Here is a 20,712-nt window from a genome sequence, read left to right as displayed (position 1 = left end):
ACTAATATAATACTACCTCCTATGTACAAGAATATAACTACTATAATACTGCTCCTATGTACAAGAATATAACTACTATAATACTGCTCCTATGTACAAGAATATAACTACTATAATGCTACTCCTATGTACAAGAATATAACTACTATAATACTGCTCCTATGTACAAGAATATAACTACTATAATTCTGCTGCTATGTACAAGAATATAACTACTATAGTACTACTCCTATGTACAAGAATATAACTGCTATAATACTACCTCCTATGTACAAGAATATAACTACTATAATACTACCTCCTTTGTACAAGAATATAACTGATATAATACTACCTCTTATGTACAAGAATATAACTACTATAATACTACCTCCTATGTATAAGAATATAACTACTATAATATTACCTCCTATGTACAAGAATATAACTACTATAATACTGCTCCTATGTACAAGAATATAACTACTATAATGCTACTCCTATGTACAAGAATATAACTACTATAATACTACCTCCTATGTATAAGAATATAACTACTATAATATTACCTCCTATGTACAAGAATATAACTACTATAATAATGCTCCTATGTACAAGAATATAACTACTATAATACTGCTCCTATGTACAAGAATATAACTACTATAATGCTACTTCTATGTACAAGAATATAACTACTATAATACTACTCCTATGTACAAGAATATAACTACTATAATACTGCTCCTATGTACAAGAATATAACTACTATAATGCTACTCCTATGTACAAGAATATAACTACTATAATACTACCTCCTATGTACAAGAATATAACTACTATAGTACTACTCCTATGTACAAGAATATAACTACTATAATACAACTCCTATGTACAAGAATATAACTACTATAATACTACTCCTATGTACAAGAATATAACTACTATAATACTGCTCCTATGTACAAGAATATAACTACTATAATACTACCTCCTATGTACAAGAATATAACTACTATAATACTACCTCCTATGTACAAGAATATAACTACTATAATACTACCTCCTATGTACAAGAATATAACTACTATAATACAACTCCTATGTACAAGACTATAACTACTATAATACTACTACTATGTACAAGAATATAACTACTATAATACTACTACTATGTACAAGAATATAACTACTATAATACTGCCCCCTATGTACAAGAATATAACTACAAAATAGTATTTCCAAAACCACAGCTTTGATGTAAGGGTCCGCAACTCGGAGCTTTTAAAACAACTTCTTTATTTCATCTTCTTAAAAAATCAGTTCGCCACCTTAGGCTGAGGCACACATTCATAGACAACACATAGTGAAGACAAAATAGACACTGGACATAGTGAATTTAAAAATCGCTATGAAACTGACGCGTTTCGGAACGTCCAAAGTGTTCCTTAATCATAGTGAAACCAGGCTAGTTTCACTATGATTAAGGAACGCTTTGGACGTTCCGAAACGCGTCAGTTTCATAGCGATTTTTAAATTCACTATGTCCAGTGTCTATTTTGTCTTCACTATGTGTTGTCTATGAATGTGTGCCTCAGCCTAAGGTGGCGAACTGATTTTTTAAGAAGATGAAATAAAGAAGTTGTTTTAAAAGCTCCGAGTTGCGGACCCTTACATCAAAGCTGTGGTTTTGGAAATACTATTTTGTATAAATTCACTCCAGTGAGTCAAGGAGAATAGGGTCGTGCACCAATCTTGATACTATAAAGGACGACAAGGGTGAGCTACTTTATATTTTTCTCTTTGTATTTGGTAAGAATATAACTACTATTGGAGAGCACTGCAGAGAGTATATGGACTATCAGGTTTCCATCTTCACTCACAGCACATACATTGTGAGGTCTTTCTGACTGTTGGTATTTCTGCAGATAGTTGCACAGGAAGCAGCTGTAAAGGATATGATGTAGATTTATTATTTAATAACGATTTGATGACATTATATAATTGTGTATTTATAAACTATTAATTTCCTTTAATCTGATAGACCAGACATTAGGACTTTGCAGCGATATATTTGGGATATGATGAGCGCAGAGCAGAATGTATTATTAATGTTACTATTATATTCGGGGGTTTTCTGTCCTTTCATGTAAATATTTTTATATTTTACATCTGACAAATCAGAATATTTGATAATCCGGTCGCTATCAGGTCCTAGCGTCTGTAAATCAATGAAGTGTCGCCTGTTCAACCTCTTAGGGGGTGTTTACTTTTAGGAATTTGATACCCAATTTGTCAATCAGAAAACTTCTCAATCAGGTCATAGGTACGGGGCAGAGGGGTTATCTATATAGTTGCTCATGTTTTTTTTTTTTTGTATTTTGGGAACACCCCTATAATTGTCCACAAATAGATTGTCTCGTTTTACACAACCACAGTGACTACGTTGCCCGTTCTGCTCCTGATGGGCGCCATGTTTACATCCCCGTATGGATGGTGGGAAGAGGTTAAGGACCAAGCCATTTTGGGTTTCGATATCATGGTTGTGTTTTTTGCAGTTTGTCCTATAGATGTTTAAGGTTTGATTTTTATTTAACTTTTTCGGGGTTGCCTCTCCAGTCAAACTCTATTGGGGAAGGGGGAGCGTATTGTCTATGTCAGTCACATAGAAACTGACTATAGAGGTATTGCCTATATGTGACATATACATGATGGTGTTGGTCCCAATGGTGGAGCCCACTAGTGGTCAGACACTGTGAATGGGTGATAAATGCAATGGAAACAATCCAGTTAAGAAATTAAAAAGAGGACAGTTGGGCTAAGGTCACACTTTGAGAATTTGATTCAACAACTAAAAATGATAAACAGTATTAAAAAAACAACAACAAGAACTCATGGATGCAGTGATTTTTGCCGTGTTTTTTTTTTTTTATTCTACATGCAGTGTGAGTGTTTTTTTTTTTTTTTTTTTTAAAAAAATAAAATTCCGCATGCAGTTTTTTTAAAATTTATTCCGCATGCAGTGTTTTTGTTATTCCGCATGGTGTTTTTGTTATTCCGCATGCAGTGTTTTTGTTATTCCACATACAGTGTTTTTGTTATTCTGCATGCAGTGTTTTTTGTTATTCCGCATGTAGTGTTTTTTGTTATTCCGCATGCAGTGTTTTTTTTTATTCCACATGCAGTTTTTTTTTTAATTCTGCATGCAGTGTGTTTTTTTTTATTCCGCATGCAGTGTTGTTTTTTTTTTTTTTTTTTTTAAATTCTGCATGCAGTGTGGGTTTTTATTCTGCATGCAGTGTTTTTTTTTAAAAAAATTTTGCATTCAGTGTTTTGTTTTTTATTCCGCATGGTGTTTTTTTTTTTTTTTTTTTTAAATTCTGCATGCAGTGTGGGTTTTTATTCTGCATGCAGTGTTTTTTTTTAAAAATTTTTTGCATTCAGTGTTTTTTTTTATTCCGCATGCAGTGTTGTTGTTTTTTTTTTTAATTCTGCATGCAGTGTGGGTTTTTATTCTGCATGCAGTGTTTTTTTAAAAAATTTTTTGCATTCAGTGTTTTTTTTTATTCCGCATGGTGTTTTTTTTTTTTTTTTTTTTTAAATTCTGCATGCAGTGGTTTTTTTTATTCTGCATGCAGTGTTTTTTTTTTTTTTAAATAATTCTGCATGCAGTGTGGTTTTTTTTATTCTGCATGCAGTGTGTGTTTGTTTTTTTTTAATTCTGCATAGTGTGTGTTTTTTTTATTTTGCAGGCTGTGTTTTTTTTTATTTTATTCTGCATGCATTGTGTTTTTTATTTTAATTCCACCTGCAGTGTGTGATTCCTTTTATTCCACATGCAGTGTTTTTTTTTATTCCACATGCAGTGTGCCTTTATTTTTATTCCACATGCAGTGTGTGCGTTTTTTTTTTAAATTCTGCATGCATGGTCTGTTTTTTTTTTTTTTAATTTCTCATGCAGGGTGTTTTTTTTCTGGTCCGTTGCCTCAGCAGCCAAAAACACTAGGCTTCTACAACATGGGTCCTCAGCCTAGAAGGCTATGTTCACATGAAAAAAAAAAAAAAAACCTTTTAAAAAAATCAGACATTTTTTAACAAGCGTTTGTGGATGGTTTCTGTCACAGGGTGTGTTTGCAAGTATGTTTGCAAGTATGAATATAGTCCTGCGTGTGGTGATATTAAAAGCTTATTCTGACACAGAAAATGCGTCAAAAAATGTGCCAAAAAAACCTCCTTATCAATATACCCGAAGGGTAAGTCTAAATGGGACTGAAATTCAGCATATTTAATGCACAGAAATTTTACAGTAGTTTCTAAGTGGATGAGATTTTTAAAAACCCTCCTTCACATGCTGTAGAAAATCTCTTTAGTGGAATCGGGACATCGGGGATTTAATAGCTGCGGCAAGTCACTTTTTGCTAAAGAATCACCTTTGGCAATGCACCGGGTAAAATCTGCAGCAAAGCCGCAACACGTCCAATACAAATTTCATTGCGGATTTCCAGTTTTGTTTCAGTCCAGTGAATGGACGATGTGGGTGTTTTTTTTTTGTTGTACAAATATTTTGGCGTTTTCCACATCACTATCCACATAGAAAACTGAAAACAAGTCTCCAATTAATTTGTAAATCCAATGGGGGAAAAAAAAAAGTGAAATTTTGGATTCTACACAACGGCGTCAATAAGGCGCCAAAAAACCTCATCACAAATTTTAGTGGTTTGTGCGAGGCAACAAATTTGTGGCCAATTACAAAAATCTCATCCGAAAATATTGAGTTTTAATAGAGGATACTTCCTCCTCGAAAACAAAAACATTGGTGAAATTAAGTCGTGAAATAAGCTTGACCTATAAAATAAAAAAAACCTCCCCAAACCGCGTCACCATTACGTGTTTTTTTCCAGTGCCGTTTTCATGCAGTTCCAACAGCATTGCACGCATTGTTTATCTGATGCATTTTTCGATACATCCAACTGCACCATGTGAATACACCCAAATGGGACAAGGAAGGTGTACCAAAAATAAGACCTGACCCTCCAATAGTGTCTCTTGGGAGGTATGCCAGTGGTGTAGGTGCTAGCAGAAGGGTATAAACACCTATAGTGCCAGTGTGCTCAGTGTTGGTGGGACATTATAGGCGCCTATAGGCTGCTGATGTGCTTAGTGCTTGTAGGTGAGTATATACACATACATTGCTGATGTGCTTAGTGCTTGTAGGTGAGTATATACACATACATTGCTGATGTGCTTGTAGGTCACTATATACTTATAGGGGCTGAAGACTGAGGAGGTCCAATGATATGAGGACACCAGTATTATAGATAGGTAGGGGCCCCATTACAGATCTTGTATTGAGACCCAGGAGCTTCAAGTTATGCCACTGTATATGCTGTACTGGTAAGCACTGAGAACACCGGCAGTATATCTGTATATACAGACCTACAAGAACTGAACACATCAGCAGCATACGTATATACTGACCCACAAGGACTGAGTACACTGGCGGTATATGTGTGTATACAGACCTACAAGGACTGAACAAATTGGCAGTGTATGTGTATATACTGACTTACAAGCACTGAGTACACGGGTGTATGTTTATATATTGACCTACTAATACTAAGAACATATGCAGGGTATGTATATATACTGATCTACTAGCACTGAGTACATCGGCAGTATATGTGTGTATATTAACCTACAAGGACTGAGTACACCGGCAGTGTATGTATATATACTGACCTACAAGGACTGAGTACACCGGCAGTGTATGTATATATAATGACCTACAAGGACTGAGTACACCGGCAGTGTATGTATATATACTGACCTACAAGGACTGAGTACACCGGCAGTGTATGTATATATAATGACCTACAAGGACTGAGTACACTGGCAGTGTATGTATATATACTGACCTACAAGGACTGAGTACACCGGCAGTGTATGTATATATACTGACCTACAAGGACTGAGTACACCGGCAGTGTATGTATATATAATGACCTACAAGGACTGAGTACACTGGCAGTGTATGTATATATACTGACCTACAAGGACTGAGTACACCGGCAGTGTATGTATATATACTGACCTACAAGGACTGAGTACACCGGCAGTGTATGTATATATAATGACCTACAAGGACTGAGTACACCGGCAGTGTATGTATATATAATGACCTACAAGGACTGAGTACACCGGCAGTGCATGTATATATACTGACCTACAAGGACTGAGTACACCGGCAGTGTATGTATATATACAGACCTACAAGGACTGAGTACACCGGCAGTATATGTGTGTATATTAACCTACAAGGACTGAGTACACCGGCAGTGTATGTATATATAATGACCTACAAGGACTGAGTACACCGGCAGTATATGTATATATACAGGGCTATTAATACTAAGTACTGTAAATAAGCAGTGTATATATATACTGACCTACCAGCCCTTACAGTGACCTACAAGGACCATGTGTGCAGGTGATAGACACATTCACTGCTATACAGAATCACACACCGCCCTCCTCATAACATTTTGTACATTTTGCACAAAAATTCTTTGAACATGATATTATTCGGGTGGCAGCATCCCATGGGTTAATAACTACTAACAAGTCCCATGTGGGACCCGGTATACAGTCATATATGGGAGCTCAGTATAGAGTCAGTCACCGCCGGTGTGCTCGGTCTGGATACAGGGATGTGTCTCCGGTGTGTTCGGTCTGTGCACGGCCATGTGTAGCCGGTGTGCTCGGTGCAGGGCCATGTGTCTCCGGGGTGCACGGCCATGTGTCTCCGGGGTGCACGGCCATGTGTCTCCGGTGTGCTCGGTCTGTGCACGGCCATGTGTCTCCGGTGCGCCCGGGGCTCTGCAGTGAGCGCAGCCCGGACACAGAGCAGAGGAGGCGGCGGCGCTTTGTAGTCGGGGTGGAATGCGGAAATGTACAAGCGCTGTGTCAAACTTTTGAAGAGGGGTCAAGTCACATTGAGCAGCGTGGGAAAAGCAGCAACAAAAAGACTGAGGAGAGAGCCAGGGCGGCGGGGAGAAGGGGCGGCAGCGGCCCCGGCTATGGTACAGCTGCACACTGGCGCCCCCTCTCTCTGGTGACCCGGCCCCTTGTGCTCCGGCGGATGGCTGCTGTGCAGAGCTGAGCTACCTGTGTGGCCCGGCCGGGGGCTCTGCTGCAGGGGCCATGTAAAGAGAAGACCCCCCAGCACTGACAGGACGGAGCCCACTGGATACTACCCCATACTGTGTGCAGGTAACTACATGTGCCCCATGCCAGCCCCCCCCTAACCCTGCATTGTGCACATGCCATGTGCTCCGTAACCCTTTAGTAACTCCTAAGCCCCTGTGCCGTAGACGTAACCAATAGCGACACAACAACACGGAGACGCTATCCGGACGGCGAGTTACGACGCTCCCATTAACTCTAACCTCTAAAAGATTGCGGCGTATTTCGATCCTCAAAATCTCGTAAGAAATCGCTCCTTGTGTGGTCAAGCTTAGTGAATTCGGATAGAAACGGGAGATCGGAGCCAGGTGGGGACCGGAGTGGTGGTGAAGGGTTAACGGTGCTTCTACTTGACGAAAACGTGCGCTCGTTTAAAGGTCCAGGCACGCGGTTACATCTGCTCCAAACACAGGAGCAAGGCTGCGGAGGCGGCGGTCAAAAATTCTGGAGACTTGGACACCGGGATGGGAACACAAGGGACCCCATGATAGTTATTGGGGGTCCGTCATCTGCCAGAATTCGTATCCCGCTCCTGAAACGGAACGGAGGACGCAGATGTGAACGGATCCCGATCTAAGACTGTGTCGTAGTTTGTTGGGATCGGGTTTAGATCATTTTGCGGGTGAGGGGATTGTGTGACCCCCGTCACTGGCACCCCCAGTTGTTTGCAGTGTTTTTGGAGCAATTGTAGAAAACTCGTAACGAACAATAACTTTTTTTTCTTGCAAAAGCGACATAAAAACAAGAAATCAGTCTGGCATAAATTCTGGATTATTTATATGGCAGCACTGTTGTCCGTGGCGCTGTACGTATATGGATATACGTGATGGGGCCGGTTTAGGGGATTTTTTTTATGATTTGCATGTTCATGGAGGGGTCTGATGGTGAGCAGTCAGTATTTGGGGAGGGGTATTTATTCATTGCGCTGCTATTCCACCGCTCTGCACTTTAAAAATTCCCTAAATTCTTGCATTTCTGAAACTTTTTGCTACGGTAAAATTATATTACGGTATATATTTGTTGCAATATTTTACATAGCCGCCATGCACCTTATGTTATTATAGAGAGGGATTTAGGCTACGGCTTCAGGGCAACTATAAAAGCTGTGCGACAAAAAGTTGCGCACAGGTCTCATCCAGTGATTCTCGCATTGTGATGTGCGATTTCGATACGACAGTCACAGCTCTTGGATTTTAGGTCGCATCCATTGAAATCTGCGGTGAAATAGTCGCGTGCAGCTTGCACCCCAAATAATAGTGCTGGATTTATTTCGCGTTGCAACGTGATACCATGTGACTTTTTGTCACCATACCCATAGCCTTAAGAGTGACCCAAGGCGTATGGTGTCAGGGAACGTATCGTACCAAACGCCACCAGCAACGTTGGCGTCTCATTGTCTCATGCGGCACGTGTAGTACGCCTGCCCTAATATGTGCATGCATGTGTTTCTGTATTTGTGATGGGTTGAGGCATGCATGTGTTTTTTTATTGTACAGTTATGACCTAGACGTAGCAGAGCTGAGGTTGTCATTCATCTACTTGGAGTATCTACTCGTAATGGGTATTCTAGTCGGCTCTGCTACATCTGTAAGTCAAGCTATAGAACTGAGCAGCCCTGGGATGGTTGGAGATCCAATACCTGGGAGCAATGGGTTGTAGGAGACCATGATATACCGTAGAAGAGACCGTAGTGACTTTGAGTGAGTGTCTGTCTCACACGCATGTTTGCTGTGTCTTCCCTCCAGATAATGTGATCGCTCTGGGCTGGTGCTATCTATGTGCTGCTTCCTGCATCTCTCCGTCCAGCTGCGCACGGCTGTGTCTGCAGCTGTCTTAGGGAGCTCCAGCTTCTTCTGACCATCCCAGCCCTCCGTCCACATCTGGATTAGGAAGTGGAAAGAAGGAGGAAGAACAAATCTTGAGCTGCTATCTCTTCCCTGGACTACCTTCTCCCCCCCCGCGGCCCCCCCCCCTCCAAGGGTGATGATGACGATGGAGAAGGACGGCCTGGCAGATCAGCAGTACGAGTGTGTGGCCGAGATCGGGGAGGGGGCATACGGCAAGGTGTTCAAGGCTCGGGACCTGAAGAATGGAGGACGCTTTGTTGCCCTCAAGAGGGTGCGAGTACAGACTGGAGAAGAGGGCATGCCACTGTCCACCATCCGGGAGGTGGCGGTACTACGACACCTGGAGACCTTCGAGCATCCTAATGTGGTCAGGTGAGGATGGCGGTCACTTGTTCTAGCAGAGTTTGTCATGTATCTCAACCAGGTAGCAAGAAAACCCAGATCGTAACATTAAAACGCAATGGGGACATTTGTTGTTTTATGCCAATTGCTGCAGAACCTCTTGGACATGTGCGTTCTAGTGTCCAGGGTTACAAATCTTGCATTACTGTCATTTAACGTTGCTTTTCTAGCAAGTTGGGTGACAACCAGTATGGCCACCTCTACTTGTCATATTGGGACGGTCACCTTTTTTCCAGGGACTTTATAAGATTTTCCGTTCTGGACACGCTGGGTTGAAACCTCAGTAGGGGCCCCAGCTTTTCCAGGAACAGAGAATTAAGAATAACGGGTGACATGACAATGGAGGTATATATACGTGTATACAGGGGAGGTAATGTCATTTTTTTGGAGTGGAGAGTCTTCTTAGTTTCCTATCGACCCAGTCAATTCAGTGACCCTATAAAAATATAAAACCGCACGCAGATTAACGATTGTCCATACGACGTGGGGCTGAGATTGCAGCTGAATGCCCTCAGATTACTCTCACATTCACGTCTATGGGGGACTTCCGATCTACTCTGTTCTGATGACACCAAGCCGGATCTGGCCTGATCTATATACATCTGGGTCATCGGAACGGACTGAATTAGAAGTCCACATAGACGTGAATGCATCACGATAATCACTGAGGTCACTCCACGTCTGACTATGCATGACTATTATGATGTTCTGCAGCAGCTGTGTTCTATATTATGCTGTGGGGTAGGTTCACACGTAGTTGGGGGCGGACACGGGAAAAAATCATCGTCCTGCTCGATCTTACCATGGATCCTCTTCATTTTCCGTAGCCCTATAAAGTTCTACAGTTGTGTGTTAGGATGTTCTGCAGCAGCTAAGATGGCACGGCCACTTTTGCTATGACACCCGTTGTCAGGGCCGCACCATCTACATTGCAAGTGATAAGAATAGGTCACGTTGCGAGTTGCCATGACTTGCGGCACAGTGGTCGCAGGATGTCCATCAGGTTTGGTTTTCATGTGGCGTCCCGGGATCTTGAGTCACAACGCTATAATCTTTGGCCTTATGACGCGTTTTGCAAATCCTAAATCTCTGTGTAGTCTTGGTCTAAAAGTGATGGAAGAGATACCGTATATACTCGAGTATAAGCCGACCCGAATATAAGCCGAGGCCCCTAATTTTACCACAAAAAACTGGGAAATCTTATTGACTCGAGTATAAGCCGAGGGGGGGGAAATGCAGCAGCTACTGGAAAATATCAAAAATTTAAATGGTGCAAAATCATCTAAAGTTCTTCTGGAAGTCCCTCAGATCTGTATGCCATGTGAATAGGGTCCTGTAAAGCTGACTTATACACCCACCAAATGGACAGACACCTTAGGTTAGGTCATCAGTTGAAAATCGGAGAGGGTCTGACACCCTGGATTCCTGCGGATCAGCTGTGTGAAGTGGCAGTGGCGCCCCCTGAGTGTAGCTTCCGCTTCTCAGGACATATGATGTCATGTTCAGCAGTTGCATGGCCCGTTTACTGCTCAGTCCCATTCGAGTAAATGGGATGAGCTGTGATACTAAACACAGTCACTATACAATGTATAAAGCTGTGAAGAGGCCGCACCGCTGCAACAGTCTCTTCTGAACAATGGGGGTTCCCGGGGATTTGGACCCCTGCCGATTTTTAGTTGATAACCCTACAAAACCTCTCTAAAGACAAATCCGTCTCCTCCATGGGAGACAAGGGATTGTATTTTACTAAGAACAAAACTATAGCAACCAATCACAAGGCAGCTTTCATTTTTCGAGAGCGAAATAGAAAATGAAAGCTTGGCAACTCAGTTTACTAAACCTGCCCATGGACTTGTCCATGTGAATGTGACCTAATAGTCGGAGTTCCAAATTCCCCACAGGCGGAGTAATAAAATTAAAGGCTGGGACTCCACGGCAACACGGTTACCGAAAATGCAAGAAGCCAGACCAGTTTTTTTTACAGTGATTCTTAGCAACGTTGTCATCCCATCACTAGCACGTCACATCATGGCCTTGTGACCCTTGGACGGTTGAGGATCGGTTCACACCAGCGTTCGAGTTTCCGTTCAGGGATTCCGCTTGGGGACCCCGCGAATGGAAACCTTTACGCATTAAAAAGCGGTTATCTAAGAAACTGCATGGACTCCATAGACTATAATGGGGTACGTGTGGTTTCCGCACGAAACATGCGGTATTCAAGCACCACTTCTCTCTCCACGTGTTTTGTGTGGAAACCGAGCGGAAACCACACGGACCCCATTATAGTCTATGGGGTCTGTGTGGTTTCTTAGGTAACCGCTTTTTAATGCACATAGGTTTCCATTCGGGGGTCCCCAAGAAGACTTCCCTAAGGGACACTGGGCCTGAGAGGGCTACATGGCGACTCTGGCTGAGACTCTGAGACGTATCGCCCTGTGACACGTCACAATCTCCGGCAGTCCCCCTTCAAATGAATGGAGCTGTCTGACCAAATGCTCCATTCAAAAATGGATTGGAAAACATCCCAGTTCTCGACGTCTTTGAGGGTTCCACCGCTGGGACTCTCGCTGAACAGCAAGTTATCCACAAACCTATGGATAGAGGGTATATATTTTTGTGGCGTGACCCCTTTAGTTAGTATAAAAATATCAGGTTGCTCAGTGTGAACAGAGACGTACTGCCGATATCCGTTGCATCTGGTTGGAGGAGGAACAGTCATGGCGGCCATCTCTTCCCCGTTCGTTCGCATTAGATGGTGCAAAAAGACAACGCAAGCGAATGCCAATGGGTGTGTCACTGCCCCATATAGTGTTCACAATCTACATTATCTATCAGTATGTTTTTGGAGTGTGGGAGGGAACCCCTGCAAACACAGGGAGAATGTACAAACTCCTTGAAGATGTTGTCCTTGGTTGGATTCGAACCCAGGACTCCAACTGTGCACTGCTAACCACGCCTTGAACTGACCCAATTGTAATTTACGCTGCAGTGTAAAGCATGGGGCAGACCAGAGCAGCCATGTCTATGATATTGGGGCTCTTTAGCCCCAATTGTCATTCAGTGTGGAAGACTTCGATATAAATATGACCTAGTCAAAGAAAGATGAGTCCCCGCACTGATCTCGTGAGTCGTCTTACCTCCTTTTCTATATTTTAGGATTGATGGACTATTTATTGGTGAACTGTGCACTTTTTTTTTTTTCACTTTTCTCTTTTTTACACGTCTCCTATATTGCTTCTCTAATCTTTAAGTGAATGTCCTGTCTCGAATACCTGTCTGAATAGGTACTGATGAGGCAATGCGTCCAATCTGCTGTCTAGGCATAGATTGCAATGGTGAAGTTGTCTGTCTGCCACTAGGGGGAGCCAGGCAGATTTTAAATTAAAACTGTAAGCTCCCTCTAGTGGCGGCTGCAGGCAGACAAATATTAACATTTAGTCTAAGGCCCCACGTAGCAAACCATAGCTTTAAGAAAAAAAAAAAAAATACCCAGAAAAAATGCCCTATATATTTCCCATTCCTTCTCTCGCCTCTACTGGGTTTGGCTCCAAAAAACTCAACAAAATCTGCAAGAAAAATATCTGTTTTTCTGCACTGTGTAGTTATGGTACCAGAGCTCAAGTGAATGTGAGTTGTCTGGAGTATATGGAGCCCTCTGATTCTGGATACCGGACAGCTGATCAGTAGGGGTGCCTAGACCCATATTGATATTGATGACCTGTGCTAAGGATAGGCCATCAATATTCAATCCTGAGCATTCCCTTTATCGGTCCTATTCAGCTTTTCAAAATTCATGCCCATGAGAGAGAACATTAATTTTAGATTGGCAGGGTCCTGCTTTTGGGACCGCTGCAGATCAGCTCACTGATCACTTTTTTAGCAGCAATGTGACTGACCATCATGAGTCCTCTTTCCAGGATAGGTAATAACTTGCTCGTTGGTGGGTATCCCATATTACCCATATGAATGGAGTAGCAAGTTACACAGGCGCGCTGCCTCTCTGCATCTCCATTCAAGTCTGTAAGTCTGCTGAATATAGGTGAGCATTAGAATTTGCTTCTCTAGATGGTTCCGTAGTGAGCCACATGTGGCACAAAAGCAGATGACTTTTTACCAAAAGTTGTCCACAAGGTAGAAAATAAAAATTTCGTAGATTTTTTTATTTTTTTTTTAATGCTAATTATACATTCAATCTGTTCCCTTAATCCATAGTGACATCCCGGCCATGTCCGCTATTGAAAGACAAGTCCATAACATGGCAACCCTGAAGATTATGGAAATCTGTAAAGATAATTGTGGATGAACTTTTCAGTTTGTTTGTTATATAGATAGTTGTAGTCGAGGTGCTAGGACCTCGGAGGTCGCCTCAGGTTCTGGTCCAAAATACGGGTTGCTGCAACTGGATGCCGGTGTACTCCGCTCCGGATATGGCGGTATTATTTGTGCAGGTGTTTTCCATGAATGTATTCTCTCACTCGGCTGCGGCAGCCATGTTCTGGATACTTACCCTTGAAGTGACCATCTGTAAAACTGAATTGCGCAGTTATATTGCTTTTCAAGAGCTGCAAGGTCACAATATATATCCATGAAAGAAGAAGTCTGAGTTATATATTATTATAAATGTGGACTGAACTCGCAGGACGCCATGTGGAGGTCTCTCCTTACGTCAGGCCTCAGTATGATTTAAAGCATCTGAGCCATGGAAATTCTCCCATTTTGTTTTATTTGTATTTATTTTTTATTTTATGTATTACTAGCTTTTACCCGCGCCTTCGTCCGTGGAACCCCGACCCCCTGCGGGACCCACCTGGAGCGCCGCGCAGGCTTGTTCCTTTGCCTTGTGTCCGCAGTGGACTCTGCAGCCCGCTGGAACTGTTTACCTCTTCTCCCTCCTGGCGCCCGCCACCCCCTTTTCTCCCTACCTGCTTCCCCATGTGGTCACTCATTCCTCCTACCCCGTGCCCCTTTGCCCCCCAGGAACGTGCCCCCTTCCCCCGCTAACCCCATGCCCCCTTCTCCCGTGTTACCTATTCCGTACCCCTTTTTCCCCCTACCCCCTTCCCCCGTCTTACCTACCCCGTGCCCCCCCACCCTGCGGCTCGCTGGAACTCTTTACCTCGTCTCCCTCCTGGCGCCCGCCACCCCCCTTTGTCCCTACCCACTTCCCTATGTGGTCACTCCTTCCTCCTACCTCATGCCCCCTTTTCCCCCCACCAGACCCTGCCGACCGTGTGCCCCCTTTTGCGGTCTGTTACCGTGGAGATGCATTGGTCTGCACAGGAGCTGTAAAGCGAAACCACGCAAAGTTGTCTTTCTATGTGACAGTAAAAAAGTAAATTGCCCGTACCTTTAACTCTTTTGCTGCTACGACAAATGTAAGTCTTGGTGATTTAGATGTGAAACTTCAAATTTTTTTCACCCTCACCATAGAAATAAAGGCACGTACAATAATAATAATAAGTTTTATTTGTGGGGCAACACGGTGGCTCAGTGGTTAGCACTGCAGCCTTGCAGCGCTGGAGTCCTGGGTTCGAATCCCGCCAGGAACAACATCTGCAAGGAGTCTGTATGTTCTTCCCGTGTTTGGGTGGATTTCCTCCCATTCTACAAAGACCTATTGATAGGAAAAATGAACGTACATTGTGATCCCTATATGGGGCTCATAAGCTACATTAAATAAATACATTTTCCTTATATAGCGCCAACATATTCCGCAGCACAGTACAATTGGCATATTCTGTGACCGGTAAGAAGGTGATAACATGAGGAAGTGTTCTTGGACTTCCTTCCTTCCCGGGTCACTGAAGGCAGTAAAGGAGGAGATGACCATAACTGGCTGTGATTCCTGAGGAGCGATAACATGAAGAAAACTGGACTTGGAGGGTATTTTAGGGTATTTTTTTACTAGGACATACTGCTGCCGTTCTATGTTTTGATTGGCCATAGGACCAGAACAATGGACTGAAAAGTTGACCAAATGACACTAGGTGCACACTAGCGTCGCTAATCTGTTGGGCTGGTCCATCAGGGGACCTGAACAACGGAGAGACATATTGTTAAATGACGATAACCCGGCGTACCTCATTGACTGACTATGATGGGCTCCATCAAAAACTCCTCTCTGCACATGCGAGCGTAGCCTAAAGTAGGTGTAGCACCCTCCATTGGCATCCTTCACGATTTACCCAAAAAACCAGAAAGAAGCTTTCTATGAAGGATGAGAACAACGGCCATGTGAGCGTAGCCTTAGGGCCTGTGCACGCGATGTAACGCGGCGCTCATTCTGACACGTAAACACGTGTCAGAGTCAGCGCTTCAAAACAGAAGTCAATGTGTAGCGCGTTACATATTGTATAAAGTCTTTGCACCACAAAATGCCAAAAAAACTGACGCACTTAGACTGGGTTCACATCAGAGTCCATTGAAAATAGTCAGGGGAACACAGAGGACTTCCCTTAAATCCACCCCGCTCAAAGAAATCCGTATGTGGGGCAATGTATGTGCGTAAACAGAAGCCATGACTTGGGTGACAATTGTCCTCCTACTGTAACAGAAATGGCCGCCATGATGAGCGATTTCTGGGAATGGAGTACAATTTAGGAAGAACTGAATCAAATGAAAGAATCTCACTCATTACAGACCATGATCAATTCATCATCTTAAAGGGAATTTCCACCATTAGATAAGTCTGTTGGCAGCGCTGAGCACATTGTTTGATCTGTGCTATTTCCATCCAGAAACATGTGATTGTGTTTTGTTGGGGTTTTTTTTTTTTTGTTTGACACTTTGCATTTTCTATAAGGGAGGAAACATCTCAAAGTGCCCTTAGGGTGTAACCGTGAGCTTTTAGCGCCCATGGGTATCAAGACAAGCACGCCACTCTCTTCAGAAAAGATTTTCATGGTTGTCGTCATAGAGGCTTATAAAGAAGGTCCATGAATCAAAATAAAAATTTAAAAAAAAAAAATTCTAATGTTTTGTCTGAGCCTGCACTCTAATAATAAACTGTCCCCTACTTCATGCTAGCCTTGCAGATTGCCTAAGAAGCAGAAGGTAGATGGAAAGGAGTGTGACTGCAGGATTGGACTGCTACCATTGAGACACATAGTCCTGCATTAGAGCTGTAGACCTAAAACGACTGCGCTCGTGCAGCGGCCATTTTCCTGTGGCCGAACGAACATTCGCGTAAGAGGCCACAGGAAAATGGCTGCCACATTGTGTGATAGAATCCCTTTAAGGGATTTTCCAGGCACCTATGGGATAGGTCATCAGTATCTAAACGGTGGGGATCCGACATCAATCCGGTGCGGGTCCCAGAAGTGGCTGCTATAGACAGGGGCCAAAAGCAACTCCGCTCCTATTCAAGTTAGGGCCTGTTCACACGGAGTAAACGCGGCCCGCAATATGCCGCGTGTACGGGACGTTTGCGCCGCGATTTTGACGGTGCATGTTTGCGGTCGTGTTAGCGCCGCGTAAACGCGACCGCAACCATGCACCGTCAAAATCGCGGCGGAAACGTCCCGTACATGCGGCACATTGCCTGCCGTGTTTACTCCGTGTGAACAGGCCCTTATAGGTGCAGAATTGTAGCTCGGTCCACTTCAAGGCATCGGGGGACTATAGCACAGCTCCAGGCAATGTGGCCGCGAGACCGGGTTTGGGAACCTCTGTTTCCCATATTGGTGCTAGTCCTAGAGGTGTCCCATATCCTCGCCGTCCAGCCAAGTCTAGGCTTCTACATTGTTCTTCATATTAGCACCACCGCATGAGAGCAGGGCAAGTACCCCATAGAGACCCAGTGAGTGCCAATTCGTCTCCACGTAGCGCAGGTTGTAGACTACTTCACTGACTACAGGATGTCATAAAACAGCCGCTGTCTGCTGATGTCATCGCGTTCCCTTCGCCACTATCTGGTATTCATATCTTCTTAGCACAATGAAGTGTTTGGTGCAGGAACAGGCAAATAAAACCGACGAGGCCCCCATTTACGTAGCAGATTTACACGCCATACAATTTATTAAAGTCATCTGTTTAGTCACCCACACAACATTCTTTATAGTGTTCTCCAAGTCGCAGGGGAAGTCTGGAAAATAGTTAACGTATGTAAAATAATAAGCTTCCTAACCATAATATCAGGAACATGTGTGCCCCGAAAACCAGCAAAAGCAGGAAGTTCTGTGCCCAAGACCTTCAGCGCTGACAACCAGTGATGAACAGGAGAATATTACAGGACGGCTAAAAACCTCACAGACAACATCCCCTGGGTGGCGGATTTCTGCTCTGTAATTCAATGTGGAGATGCTAAATGTTCACTGCTGAAGCTGCAAATTATACAAAGTGTATACACAGCAGAATGTGTGCGAATCGGCAGCGTACAGAGGCTTCGGAATCGGTCAGAAATGGAATAAATAAGTTCTGAAGTTAAAAAGGGCAACAAGGGTGCAGAGTCGTAGTCAGGTCAAGCTTTAGCAAAATGGTGCGGATTTTGGCACAAATCGCGGAATCCGTGTTCGATTTGTCGCAGAAAATCTAATGCTAATTCCACGCGGATTTGCGCCAAAATCTGCGCCATTTTGCTCTGTGTGAATGCACCCTTAGGCTGCATTCACACGGAGTAAACGCTGACGTTTTTTGTGTGTTTTTTGCACATAGCGCCGCGTTTACGCCGCGTAGCGTCGCGTTAACGCCGCGTATACGCCGCGTTAACGCCGCGCTATTTAGCGGTGGCGTTGCCCGGCGTTAACGCGGCGTATACGCGGCGTTAACGCGACGCTACGCGGCGTAAACGCGGCGCTATGTGCAAAAAACACACAAAAAACGCCAGCGTTTACTCCGTGTGAATGCAGCCTTAGGTGGAAGGAAATGAGCACATTACAGGGGTTCTTCACAGCGCCACCACAGGGGACGTGAAACATTACACTGCTCTCATTCATAGTAATGCTGGACAGGTCCTCAAGAGTGGAAGGTCCTCAAGACGATCCTGAACACAGGAACTTATCTTTTAACAAAGAGCTGTCTAAAAAAAGTATATAAAATATTTCTTCTAAAACGGACACCCCCTTTAAATCCCTTGTGTACAGTTTTGCTCCCGTAGCAGTCAACATTTAGGCTGAGGTCACGTGTTGTGGAAATGTAGCTTTTTTGTTACTGCAGTTTTCTGAGCCTAAATTGGGAGTGGATTGACCAGAAGGGAGAAGTATAAGGCCGGGTTCACATGGGGTTTTTTGGTCTGGAACCTGAGGCGGCCTCGGCCAAAATACGGGTAGCTGCGACTGGCTGCTGGTGCTGGTGCACTCCGCTCTGGATTAGGCCCAAATGAATGGGCCTAGTAGGGAGGAGGGAGTGTCTTCAGGCGGATTCGCGAGTCGTAGCTGCCTCAAAATCCTGACCAAAATACCCTGTGTGAACTCAGCCTAAGAACTTCCTATACGTTTCCCATTCCTTGTGTAGCCATTCTTGGCTTTGGTTCAACAAACCACCGCAGAATCTGCAACAAAAACAGCTGCGTTTCTGTATCATCTGGCCTAAGCCTTGGGCTGAGGCCTGGGTTTGAGCCGATCTTGAGATTTCAAGATCGATTTTAAAATCCGATTTCCGATCATTTTCCAGCCGATCGCGATCGTGAAATTTGCTCGATCGCTGATCAGAATCCGACCTTTTCTGATCCCGATCCTTAACCCTAGTCAATGCTTCTCTATGGGAAAAGTCATTTTTAGGGTTGAGCCGATCTTGAGATATCCTCCGATCTCGATCCCGCTGGAAAAGATCGGGTCGGAATTCCGATCGCGATCGACGATCAGAATCCGATCTTTTCCGATCCCGATCGCTCAGCCCTACCGAGGCCCCACAATGTGAAAAACGCAGCTTTTTTTGTTGCAGATTTTGCTGTAGTTTTTTGAGCCAAAGTAAGGAGTGGATCAAGCAGAAGGGAGAAGTATAAGAACTTCCTATGTATTCCCCATTCCTTTTGTAGCCATTCTTAGCTTTGGCTCAAAAAACTACAACAAAATCTGCAACACAAAAGGCTGCGTTTCCGCAACGTGTGGCCTTAGCCTGTATGCAAATGAGCTGTTTGGTGCACCTGGGATATGGCCGCATCTGCTGAAGTACCTGTTTATTGCCTCTGTTCACCAGACCCTAACTTAGCGAATTGGGCAATACTTTCATTTTCTATTGTGTTTTTTAATGTGTTTTTATAAACTTTCTTTATTCTGTAAAATATTCTAAGTTCCTCTACTAGTGCACCCAATCGGAAGCCGCAGCTTGGAACTAGGAAGCAATTTTCTCAGCAGATTTCATTTCTGCAAATAGAGGTTTTCTATATAAAGTCTTTTGTGTATGTGTATAGTAAATTTGGGCGTATGCAATGTTAAAGGGGTGTTCTGGTTATAGCAAATGCACAATACTGTGCAAAGATTTTAGGCAGGTGTGGGGAAAAGGTTAGACAATAAGAATAGTTTTATCTTTGTGAAGAAAAGTGAAATGTCAATCCCATCAATATTCGGTGTGACCTTTGCCCTTTGCCTTCCATCAGTTCTTCTCGATACTTGCAGACAGTTTTTGGCAGAATTGGGCAGGGAGGTTGTTCCTGCCGCCATCTTGGAGAACTAAGCCCAGATCTTCTGTGGATGTTGCTTGCTCCAATCCGTCTGTCTCTTCATGTCATCCCAGACAGACTGGATAATGAGGAGATCAGGACTATATCTGTCGGGGCCGGATCATCACTTCCAGGACTCCTCTTTCAGAGGGTGCTCACAGGTTTTTTCTCTACAATGGATTAGTGAGGTTGTCCAGTGAAGAAAAAATTAAAAATTCTCAGAATGGTGTATAAATATAGCCGTCCTCACCAATCTCCTTCCACTTCTGTTACCCCACTGGCTGGTTCTCCGCTAATTTCGACTTCCTCCCCAATGCTGCAAGAGAACTCTCCAGCGACGCCTCCATCTTCTTCTGGAACGGCCTATCCCCGCGTCGTCTTCCAGCGCTCGGGTCAAACTTCTACGCATGCGCAAGTCGGCCTCGGGCAGAGCCAACTGCACATGCGGATTCCTATAAATACTTAGAGAACGCTTCACCATCTTATTGTTTTATTAAAATCTGATGGTTCCGTATATAATTTTTTTTTCCCCCCAGTCTGGTTTTCTTGTAGATTGTAGATGTATGTTTAAAAATATCAATTTTCTGTACATGTTTATGGGGGCGGCCATCTTGCCTGAGCTTCCCATTTAGCATTTTATGGCCA

General features: G+C 43.6%; 1 protein-coding gene across 1 annotated transcript in view; it reads left to right on the top strand.

The window, feature by feature from the left end:
- The first annotated feature begins 8,966 nt into the window (after nucleotides 1-8,966).
- CDK6 (cyclin dependent kinase 6) overlaps nucleotides 8,967-20,712 on the top strand; it is an 86,125-nt gene continuing 74,379 nt past the window's right edge. Inside the window, exon 1 of the mRNA XM_075271765.1 lies at nucleotides 8,967-9,440. Coding sequence (XP_075127866.1) covers nucleotides 9,205-9,440 — 236 coding nt within the window. The 5' untranslated portion in view covers nucleotides 8,967-9,204. The remainder of the gene's footprint in view (nucleotides 9,441-20,712) is intronic.

This window comes from Leptodactylus fuscus, chromosome 4 (assembly GCF_031893055.1).
Source record: "Leptodactylus fuscus isolate aLepFus1 chromosome 4, aLepFus1.hap2, whole genome shotgun sequence".
NCBI lineage: Eukaryota > Metazoa > Chordata > Amphibia > Anura > Leptodactylidae > Leptodactylus > Leptodactylus fuscus.
Note: the sequence above shows the minus strand (reverse complement) of the source record. Positions and strands in the feature narration are given on the sequence as shown.